This window comes from Taeniopygia guttata, chromosome 2 (genome assembly GCF_048771995.1).
Source record: "Taeniopygia guttata chromosome 2, bTaeGut7.mat, whole genome shotgun sequence".
In the NCBI taxonomy this organism is placed as follows: Eukaryota; Metazoa; Chordata; class Aves; order Passeriformes; family Estrildidae; genus Taeniopygia; species Taeniopygia guttata.
The window spans coordinates 85,504,843-85,521,366 of record NC_133026.1 but is presented as its reverse complement, the minus strand read 5'-3'; the positions used below and the strand labels follow the sequence as shown (position 1 = coordinate 85,521,366).

The window sequence follows — 16,524 nt, the reverse complement described above, 5'->3', positions numbered from 1 at the left end:
TCTCACTGTCTGTGACCTGTTTTAGAAATAAATGTTAGAAGGTAAATTTCCTTTAAAACTTATAGAAGAACGTGGAAATGAACATTCAATATTCAAGGCCCTGCATCATGGGAGCCCAAGGTAACATATTGTTGTAGATCAAAAAGCAAGTGAGATGGAAAACATAGTAAAGAATGCAAAATATATTTAGTATTTCTTAAGCCTATTTTCTAATGCTCTGGAAAAGCTGGAGATGCTTCAAACACAAATAATCTGCAAACACCATAGCAGGCCTTTACCAGGCTTCGAGATTTGGAAGAACTTCTGAGGGACCAGCCAGAGGTGCAGACTAAGCTCACAGTGACTGGCCAAAAGCCTCAAGAAGTGGAGGTTTGCGAGCTGAACTTTCTGGCATTTGATTTAACAGAGGTGAGACCATGAACTCCTGCTCCTTTGGTACGCAGTGCCTCCAGAAGATTTTCTAAGCTAGGCTGACTGTACTACTGTTTGACTGTCCAGCCCAGGGGGAACCACCTCCTGGTATATGCATCAGAAAGACCCACCCTGGAAAACACACCAGCAGGATATTTTTCTGGTAGTGGAATGAACTTCAGCTGGTGCTGAACTTAGGAGCTCTTGCCTTAGAAGTTACACTCCTTCATTATATGATAAGGACAGCCATGATCAACAATGCAAACATTTCACCACTAAATGGACACTATGAGGGGGTGTGAAGCTTTGCAAGTAATAAGTTTGGTGTCCTGTGGCAGACTCCAGGCTGCAGTTTCAATCTGAGTGACTGTCTTAGATTCTGAGTATGACATTCTATTTCTGGCTAGACAGAAATATCCTAGGTGTGAGCATAAGGTATGGAAATACAGACTAGTCCTACAACACCTCTACCCCCAGGGCAAGGGGGCAACTTGGAGGGACAGAAAAATTCTTTTCCCCCTATGTGTTTCAGTCATGCACTGTTCTTCCCCTTTGTTATTAAAATTTATGAGGTTATGAGAGTGATTTTAATTTTTTTTTTTATTAACTGGGGAGAAAGAGGTAATTGGTGATTTAAGTTGTGAAGAGTGGGAGCAGCGTATTTATGAAGCAAAGCACTCTTTGGCATTAGAAAACAGGCAGACTGGGTTATACTTATGCTTTAGGAGTGACTTTCACAAGCAGAGAGATACAAGAGAACTGACGCACTCCTCTCCCAGTGAAGGGCTGAACAGAAAGTGTGCTGCCATTTGCCCTCTTTTCAGCAGGATTCCCATGGCTGTAATACGCACTTCACAAACATGGCTCTCCACAGGGGAGCCAGAGAAATGAGAGACAACAACAGCATTGCAAGAAGTTGCCAAAAGGCGGCAGCTGTATTTAGAAACAGTAAAGTAAGCCTTTTCTTCTGCTGTACAATCAGAAATACATAGATTATGTGGATTTCAAAGAACAAAATCCGGCTACTTTTGCACTGACTTATACTGCTCTTACAGCCGAAGACTGTCAAGTATGAATGTCAAAATGTCAACCACACTGCTTCTTTCCACCTAAATTGTAGCTCTTGTTTTCATAAGCAATATAAAGCCAAGGGTTTGAAAGGCCTGTCATAGCAACTGAATGGAACATGAATCACTGTGCTGGGCACTGCTCTAAACGCTGCTTCTTCCTTCCTCCTCATTCTTGAAGGTCAGATAAACGGTACCAGGACCTGCATCTGAAGCTCTTCCCAGCATGATAAAAGACAGGAATCTTTCTGTGAAGGCTTTGCATAACTGTAGCATAAGCTGAAACCAGAAAACACACCTTAGAGCTAACCATAGATACGCATCTGTTTCTTATCAAATGTCTTCCTCTCACCCCCACTCCCATCTTTTAACTTTTTTTTGGGTGTTTGAATCCATGTAAATTTTTTACCATCAGGAGGTAGGAAATACTGTTTACATAATCAGAGGCAAACACCATTCATAGGAAACTCTGAAAACCTCCACAATACTTTCCATTTACTAATTAGTGCCAAGTATTGTGTCATACACTACATGGCCTATTCTTCAATAAGCAAATTCCATCTGTCAGTCTCTACATGGACATTTCTTCAGTGCATATCTTTCAGGACAATGAAATTAAGGAAGGCTTCTGCCCTTCTTCAAAGCAGTCAGTTCTTTAGAGCTTGCAGAAGTATATATTTGCAGTGGCAACACTCTTAAAAAGAACAAGAGAATGCAAAATGACATCTGAAGTGGTAAACTTAATTATCTTTAAAGAAATAACTGTATCTATTCTGCAAACAACATGCAGCTGTGGTGTACATATTTCTCAGTTTCACACTTCTCAGAGACTCATATACAGGAAGCATCAGGCTGTAACATCACTCAAATGTAAAAATGAAGAAACCCTGGCGAGTTCATGAACTACCATAAACAGGAGTACAGAGATTTTTGTCATGTGAGGTGGAAAGTAGCAAACATAACCTGCAGGAAAGACAGAGATACGACACTGAGCACTGTGTTCAGTCACTTACAACATTTAAGAGAGATCTGATGGTTGAAAGTAGAGCACTTTACAGTTTCAGAGGAAAAAGGAAGATAAGGTGTGTTGGCTGGAAGATGCTGCTAGAAAAACTGGCTTTAAAATATAAAATATTTTCCTAGCAGTGATAATAAATATTGGAATATTGTCAGGAGAAATTATGTGCTGCCACTTGAAAACATGTGAGAGTACAGGGGTCTTTCACTTAGCTTCTGTGAGACCCATTATAGGTCACAACAGATGATTGCAGAGCTCCCCTCTGGCCTGATTCTCCATGAATCTGCAAATTTTACAGCTTCATCCTGTGGGGCCAAGGCGTTTTGGCTCCAAACCAGCAAGGCACTTATGCAGATGCTGAAATGAAAGCTGGCTTTCCTCACTGGAGCAGGGCCAGCGCCATCAGCCTCTTGCAAGACAAGCCCAACCATCTTTAGCCATCTCGGCATTTGACCACTTTGGGGTTTCTTTGCCGCAGTAGCAATCAGAAGCTCACAAGAGTAGGGGCTTGAAAACCATAAGCTTCCAAAGCAGTGGAATACTTTTAACTCTTGCTTATCTTGCATCAATTTTGCTGAGGTAAAGGGGGGCATGAATATGCTGGTGTAGAGTTTTTTTTATTGTGGTTGCACTTGGCAATAATTTAATTGAGATCAGGAAAGACAAATCAAGGCAAGGTACTCCAGGAAGATGAGTAAATGAAAAACAATGCCTTTCTCCAAAGAGCAACTTAATCTAATTACTCACTCAATAAAAAGTATTAAATCAATACCTCATGGCTACAAATACATGTATGCTGGAAGAACCTAACTTGAACCATTCTGAGTAGCAGTCTGGAAAAGATGTGAGGCATTAGGAAGGTTCAACATATATACACATACACACACAAACACACATACATATACAGAAATATGCCAAAGAGTCATTAACAAAAATTAACTAGAATACAGAAAAAGGGTTCTGTAAAAAATCTTAAGTTCAGAAAACTGGAAGATACAGTTTTTATGAATTAGAAGCCAATTTGGAAACAAAAATCCAAACTCCATCTGGCCTACTTGGATATTATTTAAATTATTGTATCATATTATTGAATTAAATTAATTAACATTTTTACTTTTCCTTAAAATCAGCATGATATCCTTTGAAGCTGTAATTTACTCTCAGGTGGTAACAGATGGTTAATTTATGGTGGTCCAAACTTCTTGTCAAGAAATTCTTTCAAGTATCTATAACATTTTCCTACCTTTGTTCTTCCCCTAGTACCTTACATAATTTAAAAGAGTATTTTGATTGTTCAAATTTTTTTTTCTGGGTTGGGTTTTTTTCCCCTTTAAATTTTTTTGCTTAAAGCAAGCTGATAACTGGTTTGTTATTAGGAGTTTGCTTTAGGTACAGCAATAAATATTTTGCTTTTAATGAAATACAATGTGATGTATCATGTATTTTCAAGAAAGGACAAAATTATGGCCTAGGAAATTCTGAGCTAAGCACATTTCCAAGATTTTGCAGTTGATTTAAGAGGATAGAAGTGAAAATAGATCTGATTTTATTTTTAAAAATGGAAAGAAAGAAATTTTGAATTCACCTTTTAATACTTAGAACAGCTTATGTGTAAAGCAATTCTGCTTTATCCATTAAGTGGAAGAAATAGAAGTGGGATGGAAATACATCCAACCTTTAACACCAAGTAAGACAGAAATGCTTGAGAATGAGTGGGAAATTAACACGTTTAGATTTTTTTTTCATTTTTTTCCCCAATGTTAGAAAAAGTCTGGCTAGAAGCATTTCCAGTACTCATTCAGAACAGCTTACATTTATCTCCTTCATTCTGTATGCAAAGGAACAGTTGCCAAAACACTGATTAATTTACAAACCTGTCAGATTTGGTCTCCTGAGGCGGTAACAGAGTTGTCCCATAACGAGTAGTGGGTGTTGTAGGGGCACTCACACCAGCATAAGGTCGTGGAGAAGAGTAAGAGCTGCTGCCATAACTATTGTATCTGAAGAAATGGGAAGAAAAGAAGGAGAAAGGGAGAGACAGAAAAAATCTGTCAGCAAACAGGCATGCAACAGTAAATCCTCTTGTTTACAGGGTGGTAGTGATCCCATACCCCAGAATTTTTCAAACATTCACCTTCTGAAAATGTTTCTCTATTTCCAAATATGCAACCAATCATCTACTTTTAATATCAACCATGGCATGAACATACATGATGAATCAGTGAGCTATTGGTAAGGAAAATAATGAGATATTTGAATGCTTCTCCCAAGTAACAACTCAGAACAGGAATACTTGAATTACTGCTCAGTTACTCAGAATTATTAGCTGTTTTGGGAGCTGGTATCCAGCCATTAGAAAAGGGATCAAACCAGCCCAAGACAGCAGTATCCATATCTACTAAAATTAAGGAAAACAGCAGCACTCCTGAGACATGATCTGAACATGGGCATCCATGACTTGCAAATGCTTGCATTTTAAACTGAAAAGCACCACATTCTTTTCAATTAAAGCCAGCAGTATTTTCTTTCCCCTCTCCCAACATAAGTAATAGCTTATGTGCCATTTCTTACAATGCCTGTAAAAAATCATCACCATGGTTAAAAAGACATGTCTCTGGAAGCATGGCTTTAGAAGTTTCTATCAGCCCTTCTCTCCATTAAAAACCCCATAAACTCGCTTCACTTCAATGTGAGCTTGCTGATCAAAGAGAAATTGTTTCCAGGACTTCTGGAATGGCCACCTCCCCAGAGTCCCTTCTATCAATGTTTTCATCCTGATTCCTGTACTGAATAGAAAAGGCAGTTCTGTTGCTTTGCTGTGCCTTTTAACCATTGTACTTAAATAGCATGTCAAAAAAAGATTCTTGATTTGGGAAAATATTAATATTTCTCTCTTTAACACTGTTCACAGACAGTGCCATTTCCCCACATGGAAAGCATATGGTGCTCTGAAGATCAGTACTCTGCAAGGTCAACTCATCCAAATGACAAAATTCATTTCAGGTAATAGAGCAACATCGTTTTCTTTATTATAATTCATAGGATAGAATATATCCTCCTGCACCGTATCTTTTCTCTGCTGCTTCTTCCCTCACACACATCAGCACTCAGTAATTTCACTCAGCAATTTTATTTGAAAATACTGGTTGGTTTCCTTCAGCTCCATTTAGCATACTCATCTAGCCATGCAAAATTTAATTCAAAGTTTCACGTTTTTCCTTAGGGTTCAACAGCATTGCTGCCTGCCAAGGTCCACGTTAAAATTAGAGTAGATTTCAGCTAGGTGTTCTTACAATGGAAGGGATTGCACTTTAGAGAACATGTCCTCTTGAACAGCAATTTCAGGTTAATGCTTTAGAAAACACCCCCCAATCCCTCATTTGTTTTTGAGACACTACACTGACTAGCAACAGGGAAATAGTTTTGGAAAAAAAATTCTAACATGCATGTTTCTGAGCCACAAAGGGAATTTTGCAGGAAATAATTGCTGTCTGGGCCTTCTTGCCCTAGAAGAAAACTAACTAGAAAGTGGAGACAGTGGCCCACTGGAGGCTGTGTAACTGGACAGTGTGGAGCTTCCCTGGTAGCACAAACCCAGCTTGGGTCTTCTCTCCGACAGGCTCAGCCCAGGAAATGTTCTGACTGTGCCTGTACTGAGTGAGCCATGAGAAAACTCCTCTGTCCTGTTAAGAACTCAGAGCTCATTTGGTGTGTTCCTGACACAGAGACCTCCATTTCCATTTCCACCAACTGCAAGGAGACCTTCTTATCAACCATTATATGTGCTTTTCTTCTCTTCTGCCCCATGAAAAAGCTGACAGAGAGTAGAGCCCTTTTCCAGACCAAGGGTTTTTAATTAGTCCAAAGATAACTCTCGTGAACATGGAGGGAATGCACCGCCTATGGAGTCAGACTTACACAATTAAAAAATTAAATTCAGAGGGACAGGTCTGGACACAACGTCCCACCAAATTTTGAGAAACACTGAGTTGCTGGAATAGGAACAAGGCAAGACCAGAACACCAGGGTAAGTCTGTGTGCTATACCCAAAGTTTATTTTTCTAACCTTCCTCTGGTACTGGTTATTGCTTCTATTTTCCCTTCTTGTCTCATGTACCAGTGTAGATGCAGTAGGCTTCTCCAGCAGCATTCACCCTCGAGACATTTTCCTCTTTTATAGCCATATTACTGAATAAATTGTGCAGGCTTTGCCCTCCTTTTCCTCCAAAAAAAAACCCCAGAAGAATCCCCACCCCTGAACCTCTGTACTAAATGGAAGCAGAAAAGATGGTCAGAGGACAAAAAAATTTAAAAAAATCACTGCAGATATACTAAATATTGCAGGAACAGGAGGTATTTAGAAATCTACTCTCTAAAGTATAACAGCAGCAACAATGGAAGACCAATAAATGAGTGTGAGAGGTCTAAGGGAAAAATGAACCTATCAAAAAAAAAAAAAAAGTAAATTTGGAGGAATTCCAGTGTTCAAGTTGCAGGTAAAGGAAAAATATGTGAACTAAGTCACTTGTCAACAACTATTTGGATTTACAGGCTTTTCAGAAAAATGAAAAAGGGACAAAACACACCCACCTATTAGGAGAGAAAAATAAAAAATTAAAAGGATCAAAGGAATCAAAACATTTGTTCACATGCAGAAACTCAGAAGGACTGCTGGAGAGAGGAAGAAATAAATATGCATGCAATATAAATGTACATTTTCAGCACCTAATTCAAATAACACTGAGAACCATAAGAGACAGCAAAAAATGATCAACCTATTTTCAAGCTGATTCTCTGTCATTATTTTTAGTGCTACTTACTGTCACTTTCTTTTACTTAAAAACAGATGATACAAAACAATATTTGTTTTATTTTAGAGGGGTGGGATGGGGAAATTAAAGTTAAAAAGTAAGATAAATGCATGAGGAACAAGTAAATTCAACAGATGCTGTGGAGATACAACTGTCTATTCTGAGTGCTATGTTATCTTTATAGATCTCTTATTACAAGCATGAGCTGAAATTGCACATGAGATGGACAAGCATTGTAAGCAAACAACAAATTCAGGATTTGGCAGCTCAGCCTTTGAAGCCAGGACTTCATCTCTGAATTTTGAGTAGTGATCTGACCTCTCCTGATTTTATAGCAGAAGAGCTCCATTAATTTTCATTAAAACATGTCTGAAAATTACATTGTTGTAAATGAGAGCAAAATGGTGCTCCTTTCCTGATCTCCCAAATCATGGGTTATTTATCCACTGCTCTATAGAGGAGGCCAGGATATTTATTAACTACAGACCTGAAAGAAGAGTAATATCAAATCAAAATACAGACTTACAGGGCTAAAATTAGTATAGTATGTTTTTTAAATAATACAACACATAGACTAGCATTATTAGCACTGTAAAATTCTTGAAAGGTTTTATTCATTTATCTAAAAATTATTGTTAGCTATATAAAATCTACCTGTTTTCCCTCATCATTTCTGCTTCCTTTTCTTTCACAGACGCTGGACAGTCTTCAAAGTCATAGGAGAAGAGGTGAAAAGGAGTGTGTGGTACATAAGGTAATTTCTCCACTGTTGGAGATGCCTTTGGAGTAATGGGTGCTGAGGAATTTTGGGGAGAGCTCAGCAATGCTGTTGCAGGTGAAGATGGTGATGAAAGGACAGAATTGTGATGAGAGACACATGAGTCAGGCACAGAAGAGGAGTTGCTAGAAAAGCTCTTTGCTCTAGAGATGGTGAGAAGCCTCTCAGCTGGAGAAATGGCACTGGAGACAGCTGAAGAGTCAGAACACTGTGAAAAGCTTTCCTTCACAGCCTCATGCACATCTGGAACCTCACTGCAGGAGGAAAAAATCATTAGAAAAGGAAGTGGAGAAAAAAATGGGGTGAAGGGAGATCACAGATAGTGTCACTTGCAGGGAAAAAAAATGAAGAAGAGTAAGACAAACAAAAACTTCCAAAATTTAGACAACCATTCAATCTTTTTTACTAAAGAGAACTCACATCTTTGTATCCCAGTGAGATTCTTCTTAGGGTTGGAAATACTGGGGAAAAGAAGCAACTCATTCCAAAGGAAAAGAGGGGATTTAATGTATTGGCTTCAGAACCAATTCTTGTGAGCTTTTTCACACTTTTTCAGACAAATTTCAAAACAATTTTCATATATTTCAAGTTAGCTTGTAAACATTGTCAGAGAAGTAGAAAGCAGACTGAGCACACTGGAAAATACTCCATCCAGCACAGATGCTTCAAGATACAGTCTGCAGGACTGCTTCTCCAAGTCCAGGTATCTGACTATCACACTCCCTGGGAATCTGATCTTTTTACTAAAAATGTTCACACAGCAATTGAAATAAAAAAAAAAATAGTCAGCACTGTTCTGTCAAAATTCAAGTTTAGAATGATCTCAAAAGTAACACCTTACTGGATATTTTTCTAGGTATGAAGGCACTAATTTCTAATTTCTCTGAGTGTCAGCATTCCATGCTGGCTTTTCATAGAGACTTGCAGAGTTTGTATCAAAGAAAATAGAAAACACATCTGCTTTGCTCTACTGAAGGCAGATGTTGGTGAGAGACAGAAGGCACAAAGCAGGTGAAAAGCCATGGGATCTACACTTCAGGGTGTCTGTTTTCACTAGGAACTTCAGCATAAACACTGTGCATGGGCTTTGGCCTGGATCACTTGACATGGTTGGTTTTGTTCTCCCAAGACCACTTCTGCAATTCCCCAACCAGCAAGGAAGGCACAGTCCTTATCTGAGGACTACAGGCTTGGTATAGCATAGGCAACAAAACCACAATTTATGGTAGATATGTTGGGATCTTATGCAGTTTATCATCAGGTGTATACCAGGTAATTTTTCACAATGGAAAATCAGGAAGCTTCATCTATCACACCTGCTGGGCTTGACAGGAGACACTGAAGTCAGGCCAGTCCTACTTGACAGCATCTAACATAAATAGCCAGGTTACAGATAATTTTTTTTATGCTACAGAGACAGTGAAAGAAGGTACTTAGGAAGGTCATGGGAATATCACCCAATTATCTTAAAGAGATAATTATCTTAAAAAGACCAATGACCTAAAACCATATTATGCTCTTCACATTTCTTAATGAGGCTCTTCCTCACTTTTTTAAGCAGTATTTTAGTATACTCATGAGATTTACCAGTAACTTCTGTCTTAGCTTTGACTTTTAAGAATCAGATTTGAGGAAATTATCATTAATTTTGAAATTTCAGGCAGCCATTGGCAAGATTTGCAGACTGGAAGATAGTAATAACAAAAGTGCAGTATTTTCTTTGGAACTCACAGATTAAACAGTTTCCTTTCTTCCTTCTGTGCTGTACAGTGTCTGCATGAATGTGGTTTATGTAAAAAACCAAAAAAAAATCCAATCTCATTTGCTGAATTGCAAAGCCAAATAATTTAGGCTAAATCAAATGGCTGTCCAGAACAAAGAATGTATTTGCTTTCAGTTTATTAGGATCAAGTTACCAAATGCCAAACACATATGTATATCTCATAAATAAGTGGAAAATTTTTAAACAAGAGTATTGATAAGTGATGAAGAATATTGCTTGGTGATTTGCTTTTATATGTATATATACAGATGGGTAGGCATTTATAAAATTTTATATATACATATGTATATATATATATATTATATATACATGTATATCAGTTTTGCCTCAAAGTAGTTCTTTGCTATAAAAACATGAACAAATTTATATGGAATCCAAGGCAGCATTCAAAAAATGTCAAATTACTGCATAGCAACAGATATTCCTAATAAGGTAGTAGCATGAAGCTAGGAATGAAAACCTAAGAAACCAAGCAACATCTTCAACGAAGCACTGTAGTGTTTCATCATTGCCTTACCTAAGAAGTTAAACCAAACCATGCTTAAAGTTATGCTTTTCACTATAGCTTTTAGGATTTGTGAGCATTATCTAAAGGTAAGTGCAGACAGTTCATAGTGCACTGAACCTTTATAAATGAGTTCTTCCATTAGCACTGCCACCCCCCAGCCCCCTCCCCAAAGCTTTTAAATGCAAAAATATTTCCTAGGGGGGTGGTTTTAACAGGTGATCAAGGAATGTGAGTGAAAAGGTGGATGCCACTGCACACTGTGCTGGTGAGTTCATGCCAGAGCCTGAAGAAAAGGCAGAGGGACAGTGCTAAATCCTGGTACCTGGCTTTGACCTGCCTATTGGCCTCTTCCTCCCCCTCATCCTCAGTATTGGGCTCTGTGACTGGCTGTTCTTCTTCCTCCTCTTCATACTCGTCCTCTCTGAGGTCAGACCAAGGAAAGAGTCATGCAGTAGGATGGAAAGAAAGAAGGTGGAAGAGAAAACAACGTGAGTCCCCAGGAAAAGAAATGCAATGAAGTTAGAAATGGAAGGAAGAGACTGATGAAGAGGGAGTTATGAGCCTCTTATGTTAGCCACTTAAAACTTCCTGCTAAGTATGTGTTTGCACAAGGGTAGCTACTGATATAAAACTGCTATCCTCTCCCCTGTTTACATTTTTTACTATTATTTTAAGATCCAAAGCTGCTATTGATTTTTCATGAGCTTTACTTTCCATTTGCAGCTGCCCTACCTGCAGGGGCATTAATGAAAAGCATTTGTGATAATAGCAATGTTCAATTCATTAGTCATTAAGTTGTGCCTTTTTGGCCTAAAGGACAGTACACATTGTGCTGGCATGGGACAGCTGGCACTGGACATCATGTTTCCTAAATTAGCCCAAATAAAACATTCCTGCTAAGTAACCAATAGCTCAACTGGAAAACAGAACAGGGTGAACCATTGAGTTTGAAATAACAGAGACCAAATCAGTTCAGGACTATTAGCAAATAGCAATATTTAAGTTATCAGATGCCAGTACATGAATTATTTCAGAAGAGTCATTACTATGGTCAAAGCAGGCTTCAGTTCAGCAGCAATTTTGGCAGCAGAGAAGTGTAAGTCATGCATAAAGCCTCCACAACCTACAAGCCACAAAAGTAAAATAAGAAATCTATATTAAACATAATGAAAAAGCTACAATCTGCCTCCCGTCTCTTGTATCTATGCTTTTCACCTTCCCAAACCAACAGACTCATGGAAGATGCATTTGCAATTGATACAGTTCTCCACTTGATTTAATGATGTACCATTAGGCTGTGCTCCATGCAAAAAGAAAAAATATACAATCAGTAATGAAGTTTGTAAGACACTCATATTCTTGCATTTTCCTGAAAGCTTGTTCTTTCCTCTGATTCTGAATGGATGCTTTATGATTTTTTTCCATTTAGAATTAGCTTTTATGTTATAAGAATACTGAATATTTACAGCGTGAGAACATGAACTTATTGAGGGCAATGCAAAGGGTCAATCCAAAATTTGTTGCATTTATATGGAGTTAGTTACAGAATAACCAAGCAAATGGCAGCGCCTGGAACTTTTCCAATACTCTGGCAAACATTTTACAGAGTAAATACTTTCAACCATTCCTAAGGTGGCTTAGTAACCATCTTAGTTGTCATCTCATCATCTCCCTGTCCTGCTCACAAATATATACTTTCGTTACACAGACATCTCTCAATTTTCACACATTTACTCATTTACTGGAAAAAAATAAAAGAAATGGTTGAAACAGAGAGCATTCCTATAATCCCTTCTTACTAACTCAAGCTCCAGGACTCAGATTTGGGAAATAACTCATGAAGCTCTGTGGGATCATGGTTCTCTCCTTAGAGCACAACGCATCCTATAATGCTGGCAACACAGCTATTCTTATATGAACAAGAGTGTCCCCATTTTTGCTGTTTAAAGCTCCCACCAGGATTCCACATCAGTGATGTCAAAATTTCTCCTCTCCTCAACTGCCTCAAAATGCCACAAATCATTAGTGAAATACTCATCTGATATAGTGGATCTCATAAATTTGAAAGAGTTCTTCGAGAATTTATTCCACCCTATGAAGGCATGGCTAAAACAACAGGAGTTTACACAGCACAGAGAAAGGATCTGAAAAAAAAAAAGTAAGAGATTCCAGAATGATCATTCTTCTGTCAGGCCAATGACTCCTTCCTCAAGGGTCCTTGAGTTCTAGGTCAAAATCTTAGAAGAAACTTTGATTGGAAAGATCTTTTCTTTTGCTAATATTAAGTGTAGGATGGCAGCAACTACATGGCAAGTGGTTGGAAAAGCCAGGGGAAGGATCTGGCTCTGTATGACTTGGCAGCAGAAATGATTGGTGTGCACAGAGGCAGGCACACTCTCCCATCTGGGAAAGCCAATGTGGTCAAGGGAAACTTGCACAAAGGAAATAAGTGATTGCATACGGGAGATGCTCAACACTCTTTTAGAACCAAACTCAAAAGTTTCAGAGTTCTTGAGTATCCCCAGAAGGGGGCTCAAATACAGATCAGAGTAGAGGGGTAAGCTCACAGGCAGGAAGGATGTGTGCTCTTCTTTTAACCAAAGCAAGCGGCAAAAATAAAAGCACTAATAAATTCAGACTGATGAAAAGAAATTATAAGAAAGGGAGTCTTCTACAAGTTTAGCTGAAGGCTGGGGCAGAGTCCTTGAGATGCCAGGCCTTGCACCTCACACACACCTAACCTAGTCACAGCTGGATGATTTTAAAAGAGCACTTTGAAGACAATGGCTCTTAGTCCACAAGAACTCAAAGCACCAAAACTTGTTCTCTATCCCACTGGACCCTGGAGCTGAGCAATGTGTACAAGGTTTTGCGTATCCTCTTTCTTCTACAGGGTCTCCTCAATCTCTTTGCAGAGTTTTGATGAAGGCAGCTTGAAAGAACTTAGGATTTCTTTCTTGCTCGTAGCCCAGAAACACAAGTTTCTCACTACTCTCCTCCAAAAAGTCCCAAAGGTAGAGCTAGAAAGAAAATCAAAGGCTGTGCTGAAGGAGCAAAAAATGCCCCAACAAACAAACAACCCCAACCAAACCAAACAAAAACCCACACCAACAAAATAAGCATCTGCACAGACACATTCTGCTTTGCTCAGTATCAAAGGAAATTTTGAAAAGGTAAGATGTGCTTGAAATAATTTTAATTCAGGATGAATTTAACCAGTAATGAACCAGAATATAGAACAATGGAAAAAATTATCATCTTGCCACAATTAGGCTACCAAGGTTTTGGTCAGCACATTCAAACCACACAGAAGTTAACTCATGAGATATAGTAGATGATCTTTAGGTCCATTCCAACACCAACCATTCTATGATTCAAGCCACATTCAGTGAAATAAGACCTCCATTACCCATTCCACAATATTATTTTAAATTGCATAATACAGCTGATTTCACAAATTTTCCTTTCAAGGTTGTTTTCCACTCTGTCTCCTGCAAACCTCTGACCTGTTTTACCTCGTGCACAGCTGCATCCCTGAATTCCAAGTGAACAAAGAGAAACTGAAAAATGTTCCATCAAGGAAAGATATAAGTCACCGTCGATGTAATTTTATTTTCTCTTGCCATTGCTTGGCAATTTTCTTCAATTAATGAGTTCAATTCCACTTTTGTAACTTAGATGGCACAATTCATAGCCAAATTCCTAAATCCATGTAAAATAAACAAATGTTTTGGTACACTTCTGTTGCTTCTTCCTTTCTTCTATCCTAGCTTCCAAAACAGATTCAACTAGTCCTTTAGATGAAAGGTAAAAGTGGCAATAATTAAAATTCAACAATTGTAAGTCTGTATAAAGATATGCCAATACACTTTCCTCCTCCATTAAAAATAAAACTAAAGAAACTACCTATTAACCCCACTGCCTATTTCTATTCCACTGCAGTTGGTGCAAGTATGTGAAGATAAAATTACATTAAATTATATGGATAACAATGTACTTACAAAACCTCAAAATTTGACCTTCTGCATACAGGAAGACTAAGGTGACTAATTACAAAGGTCAAAAGGAAAATGACCCTGGTATTTCTGCCCTAAATAAAGAAAAAAATTCATACAAAAAGGTGAGGAAATATCAAATGATGAGAAGTACATGCACTCACTATGCCTTCATATCTGCCTTTTATCTTTAGGTCCCTGTTACATTTTATCCCTAAATTATGATCAGCGACTGCTTTTCACAACTAAATAATACCTAGGAAATACCTCCAGAGTTGTTTAACTGCTGCAGTTGGTTTATATAGGACACATCAAAGCACAGCAAGACACCAGAACATTGCTTAAGATACTGGCAAGGCTTTGCAAAGACTTCAAGAGTCACAACTCTCTGATCATTTAACTGCATTGCTGTTTTTACATTTCTAAGATCAGAGAGGTAAAGAAAAAGAATAATGATGCAGATAGACTTTTGGAGCAATATATACTGAAACATATACAGAAAGAGAGAAGAAATGTTATTTTCAGAGCTTGGAAGAGCATATTGGTTAACAGTTGAAGGCCACTGTTACCAACCCTTCAAAGGGAAATGGCGTCCTACCAAGTTGCTGTCTTTTTTTCCCCCTCCCCACCGCATCCTATGTGTAAAAAATCTTTCCTGTTCTCAGAGGATCATGTTTACAAACACTGGAAACACACGGGAGAGATGAACTCTCTAACACATGTACATTCCAGTGCATAAGACACTACCACACAGATCCAGAGAAATGCATTCATGGCATTGCATTTCCTCAAGTAGTTCATGAAAGCTAAACACACAGTGGAAAAAAAACAAAGTAAAATAATTAGGCTAAGTCATGCTGTGATTTCATTTGCCATGCACCTGTAATCTATTTAGAATTCAGCGCTTTCTTGATTCCTCCTGAAGTTAAAATAGGAAAATCTACCATTGCCTTTACAGCAAAGTGCACTGCTTTTAACTGGACTCTGCATGTTTACCAAGCATAAAGCATTTCCTTTCAGAGAGACATGCACTAGAAAACTGGACACACCTACAGAGATGTTTTAATTAGTATTAAAAAAAGCTGCTATCAACTTGAAACAGCAACTGGACCTGGACCTAAGATACTCATCAATTGTAATTTTTATTACTTATTGGATCAATAGTGGGTCAATCCCTATCTATACATCAATGCAGTCCTTTTTTATGGTATGGCTTTAAAATTTTTTTTTCTTAACGTATCTTATGTATCTTCCTCTACTGCATTCCTTATGGGAGCTTCCAAGATATTCTTACAAAGAGTAAGATTGAAAATTTCACACTTTTAGGGTTCTCCTTTTGAATCTGCTTGACTTAATGCTTCAAATCCTACCTGCACAGGAGAAATGTGTTCTCCTGCTCCAAACTTAAAATAGCAGGTTACATTTTCATATGGTATTGCTGTCAAAGACTAATAAAGTCTTTGACAGCAATGATGTGATGCTATGAACAGACACTACCTTGGCTACCTTGCCAAGCCATTTCATTTCATTGATAAATCTTTCCAAAACCTTTTCTTTTTTACATCCCATTTTAATTTTCACCCATACCAACCAAACTGTGAAAAGTTATTATCTCCCTCATAACTGATTATATGCCATTCAATGTCACAGCACACCCAAGCTAGGTAGCTCAGCTCATATGTATATGTGTATGTCTATGTGTATGTACATGTATTAAAGAGATTCACATCCACAGATATGTGCCTGCATGTTTTTCCTAGAGATGTTTTCGTTGTCTAAGTTCATGCCTCAGTTGTTTTAAATATCCAAAACTAAGAACCAGAGATAAACATCAAGGAAAAAAATCTCAACGTGTTTCTTTTTATTACAGCAATAAAAGAGAAATTAACTTCTTTCATCTGGACCTTTAGTAATCTATACCACAACCTGAGTCTTACATCAAATGATGATGCTGAGTCTCCCCACTTTGCTGTTTCATACATATATACCACTCATCATATTTGACACAAACAGCAACTCTAAGAGATCCTAAATGAAATAAAATAAACCCCATCCATCACTGTATATTTGATCTATACCCATTAAGTACTTATACAATCAAATCTTTTCTTATAGTGTTGTGGAAAGTCAACAGAACTTGAAATATCATGACA

General features: G+C 38.0%; 1 protein-coding gene across 13 annotated transcripts in view; it reads right to left on the bottom strand.

The window, feature by feature from the left end:
* The window catches only part of FHOD3 (formin homology 2 domain containing 3), a 374,599-nt gene that overhangs the window by 88,602 nt on the left and 269,473 nt on the right, over positions 1 to 16,524 (bottom strand). For 9 of the 13 annotated variants that reach the window (XM_032746914.3, XM_072924374.1, XM_072924376.1 and 6 more), the window contains 3 exons: positions 10,699 to 10,797; positions 7,962 to 8,339; positions 4,371 to 4,496 (listed from right to left, as the gene is read on the bottom strand). In XM_032746914.3, the coding sequence (XP_032602805.2) occupies positions 4,371 to 4,496; positions 7,962 to 8,339; positions 10,699 to 10,797 (603 nt within the window). The remainder of the gene's footprint in view (positions 1 to 4,370; positions 4,497 to 7,961; positions 8,340 to 10,698; positions 10,798 to 16,524) is intronic. The other 4 variants (XM_072924381.1, XM_030265760.4, XM_030265762.4 and 1 more) reach the window with 2 other exon arrangements.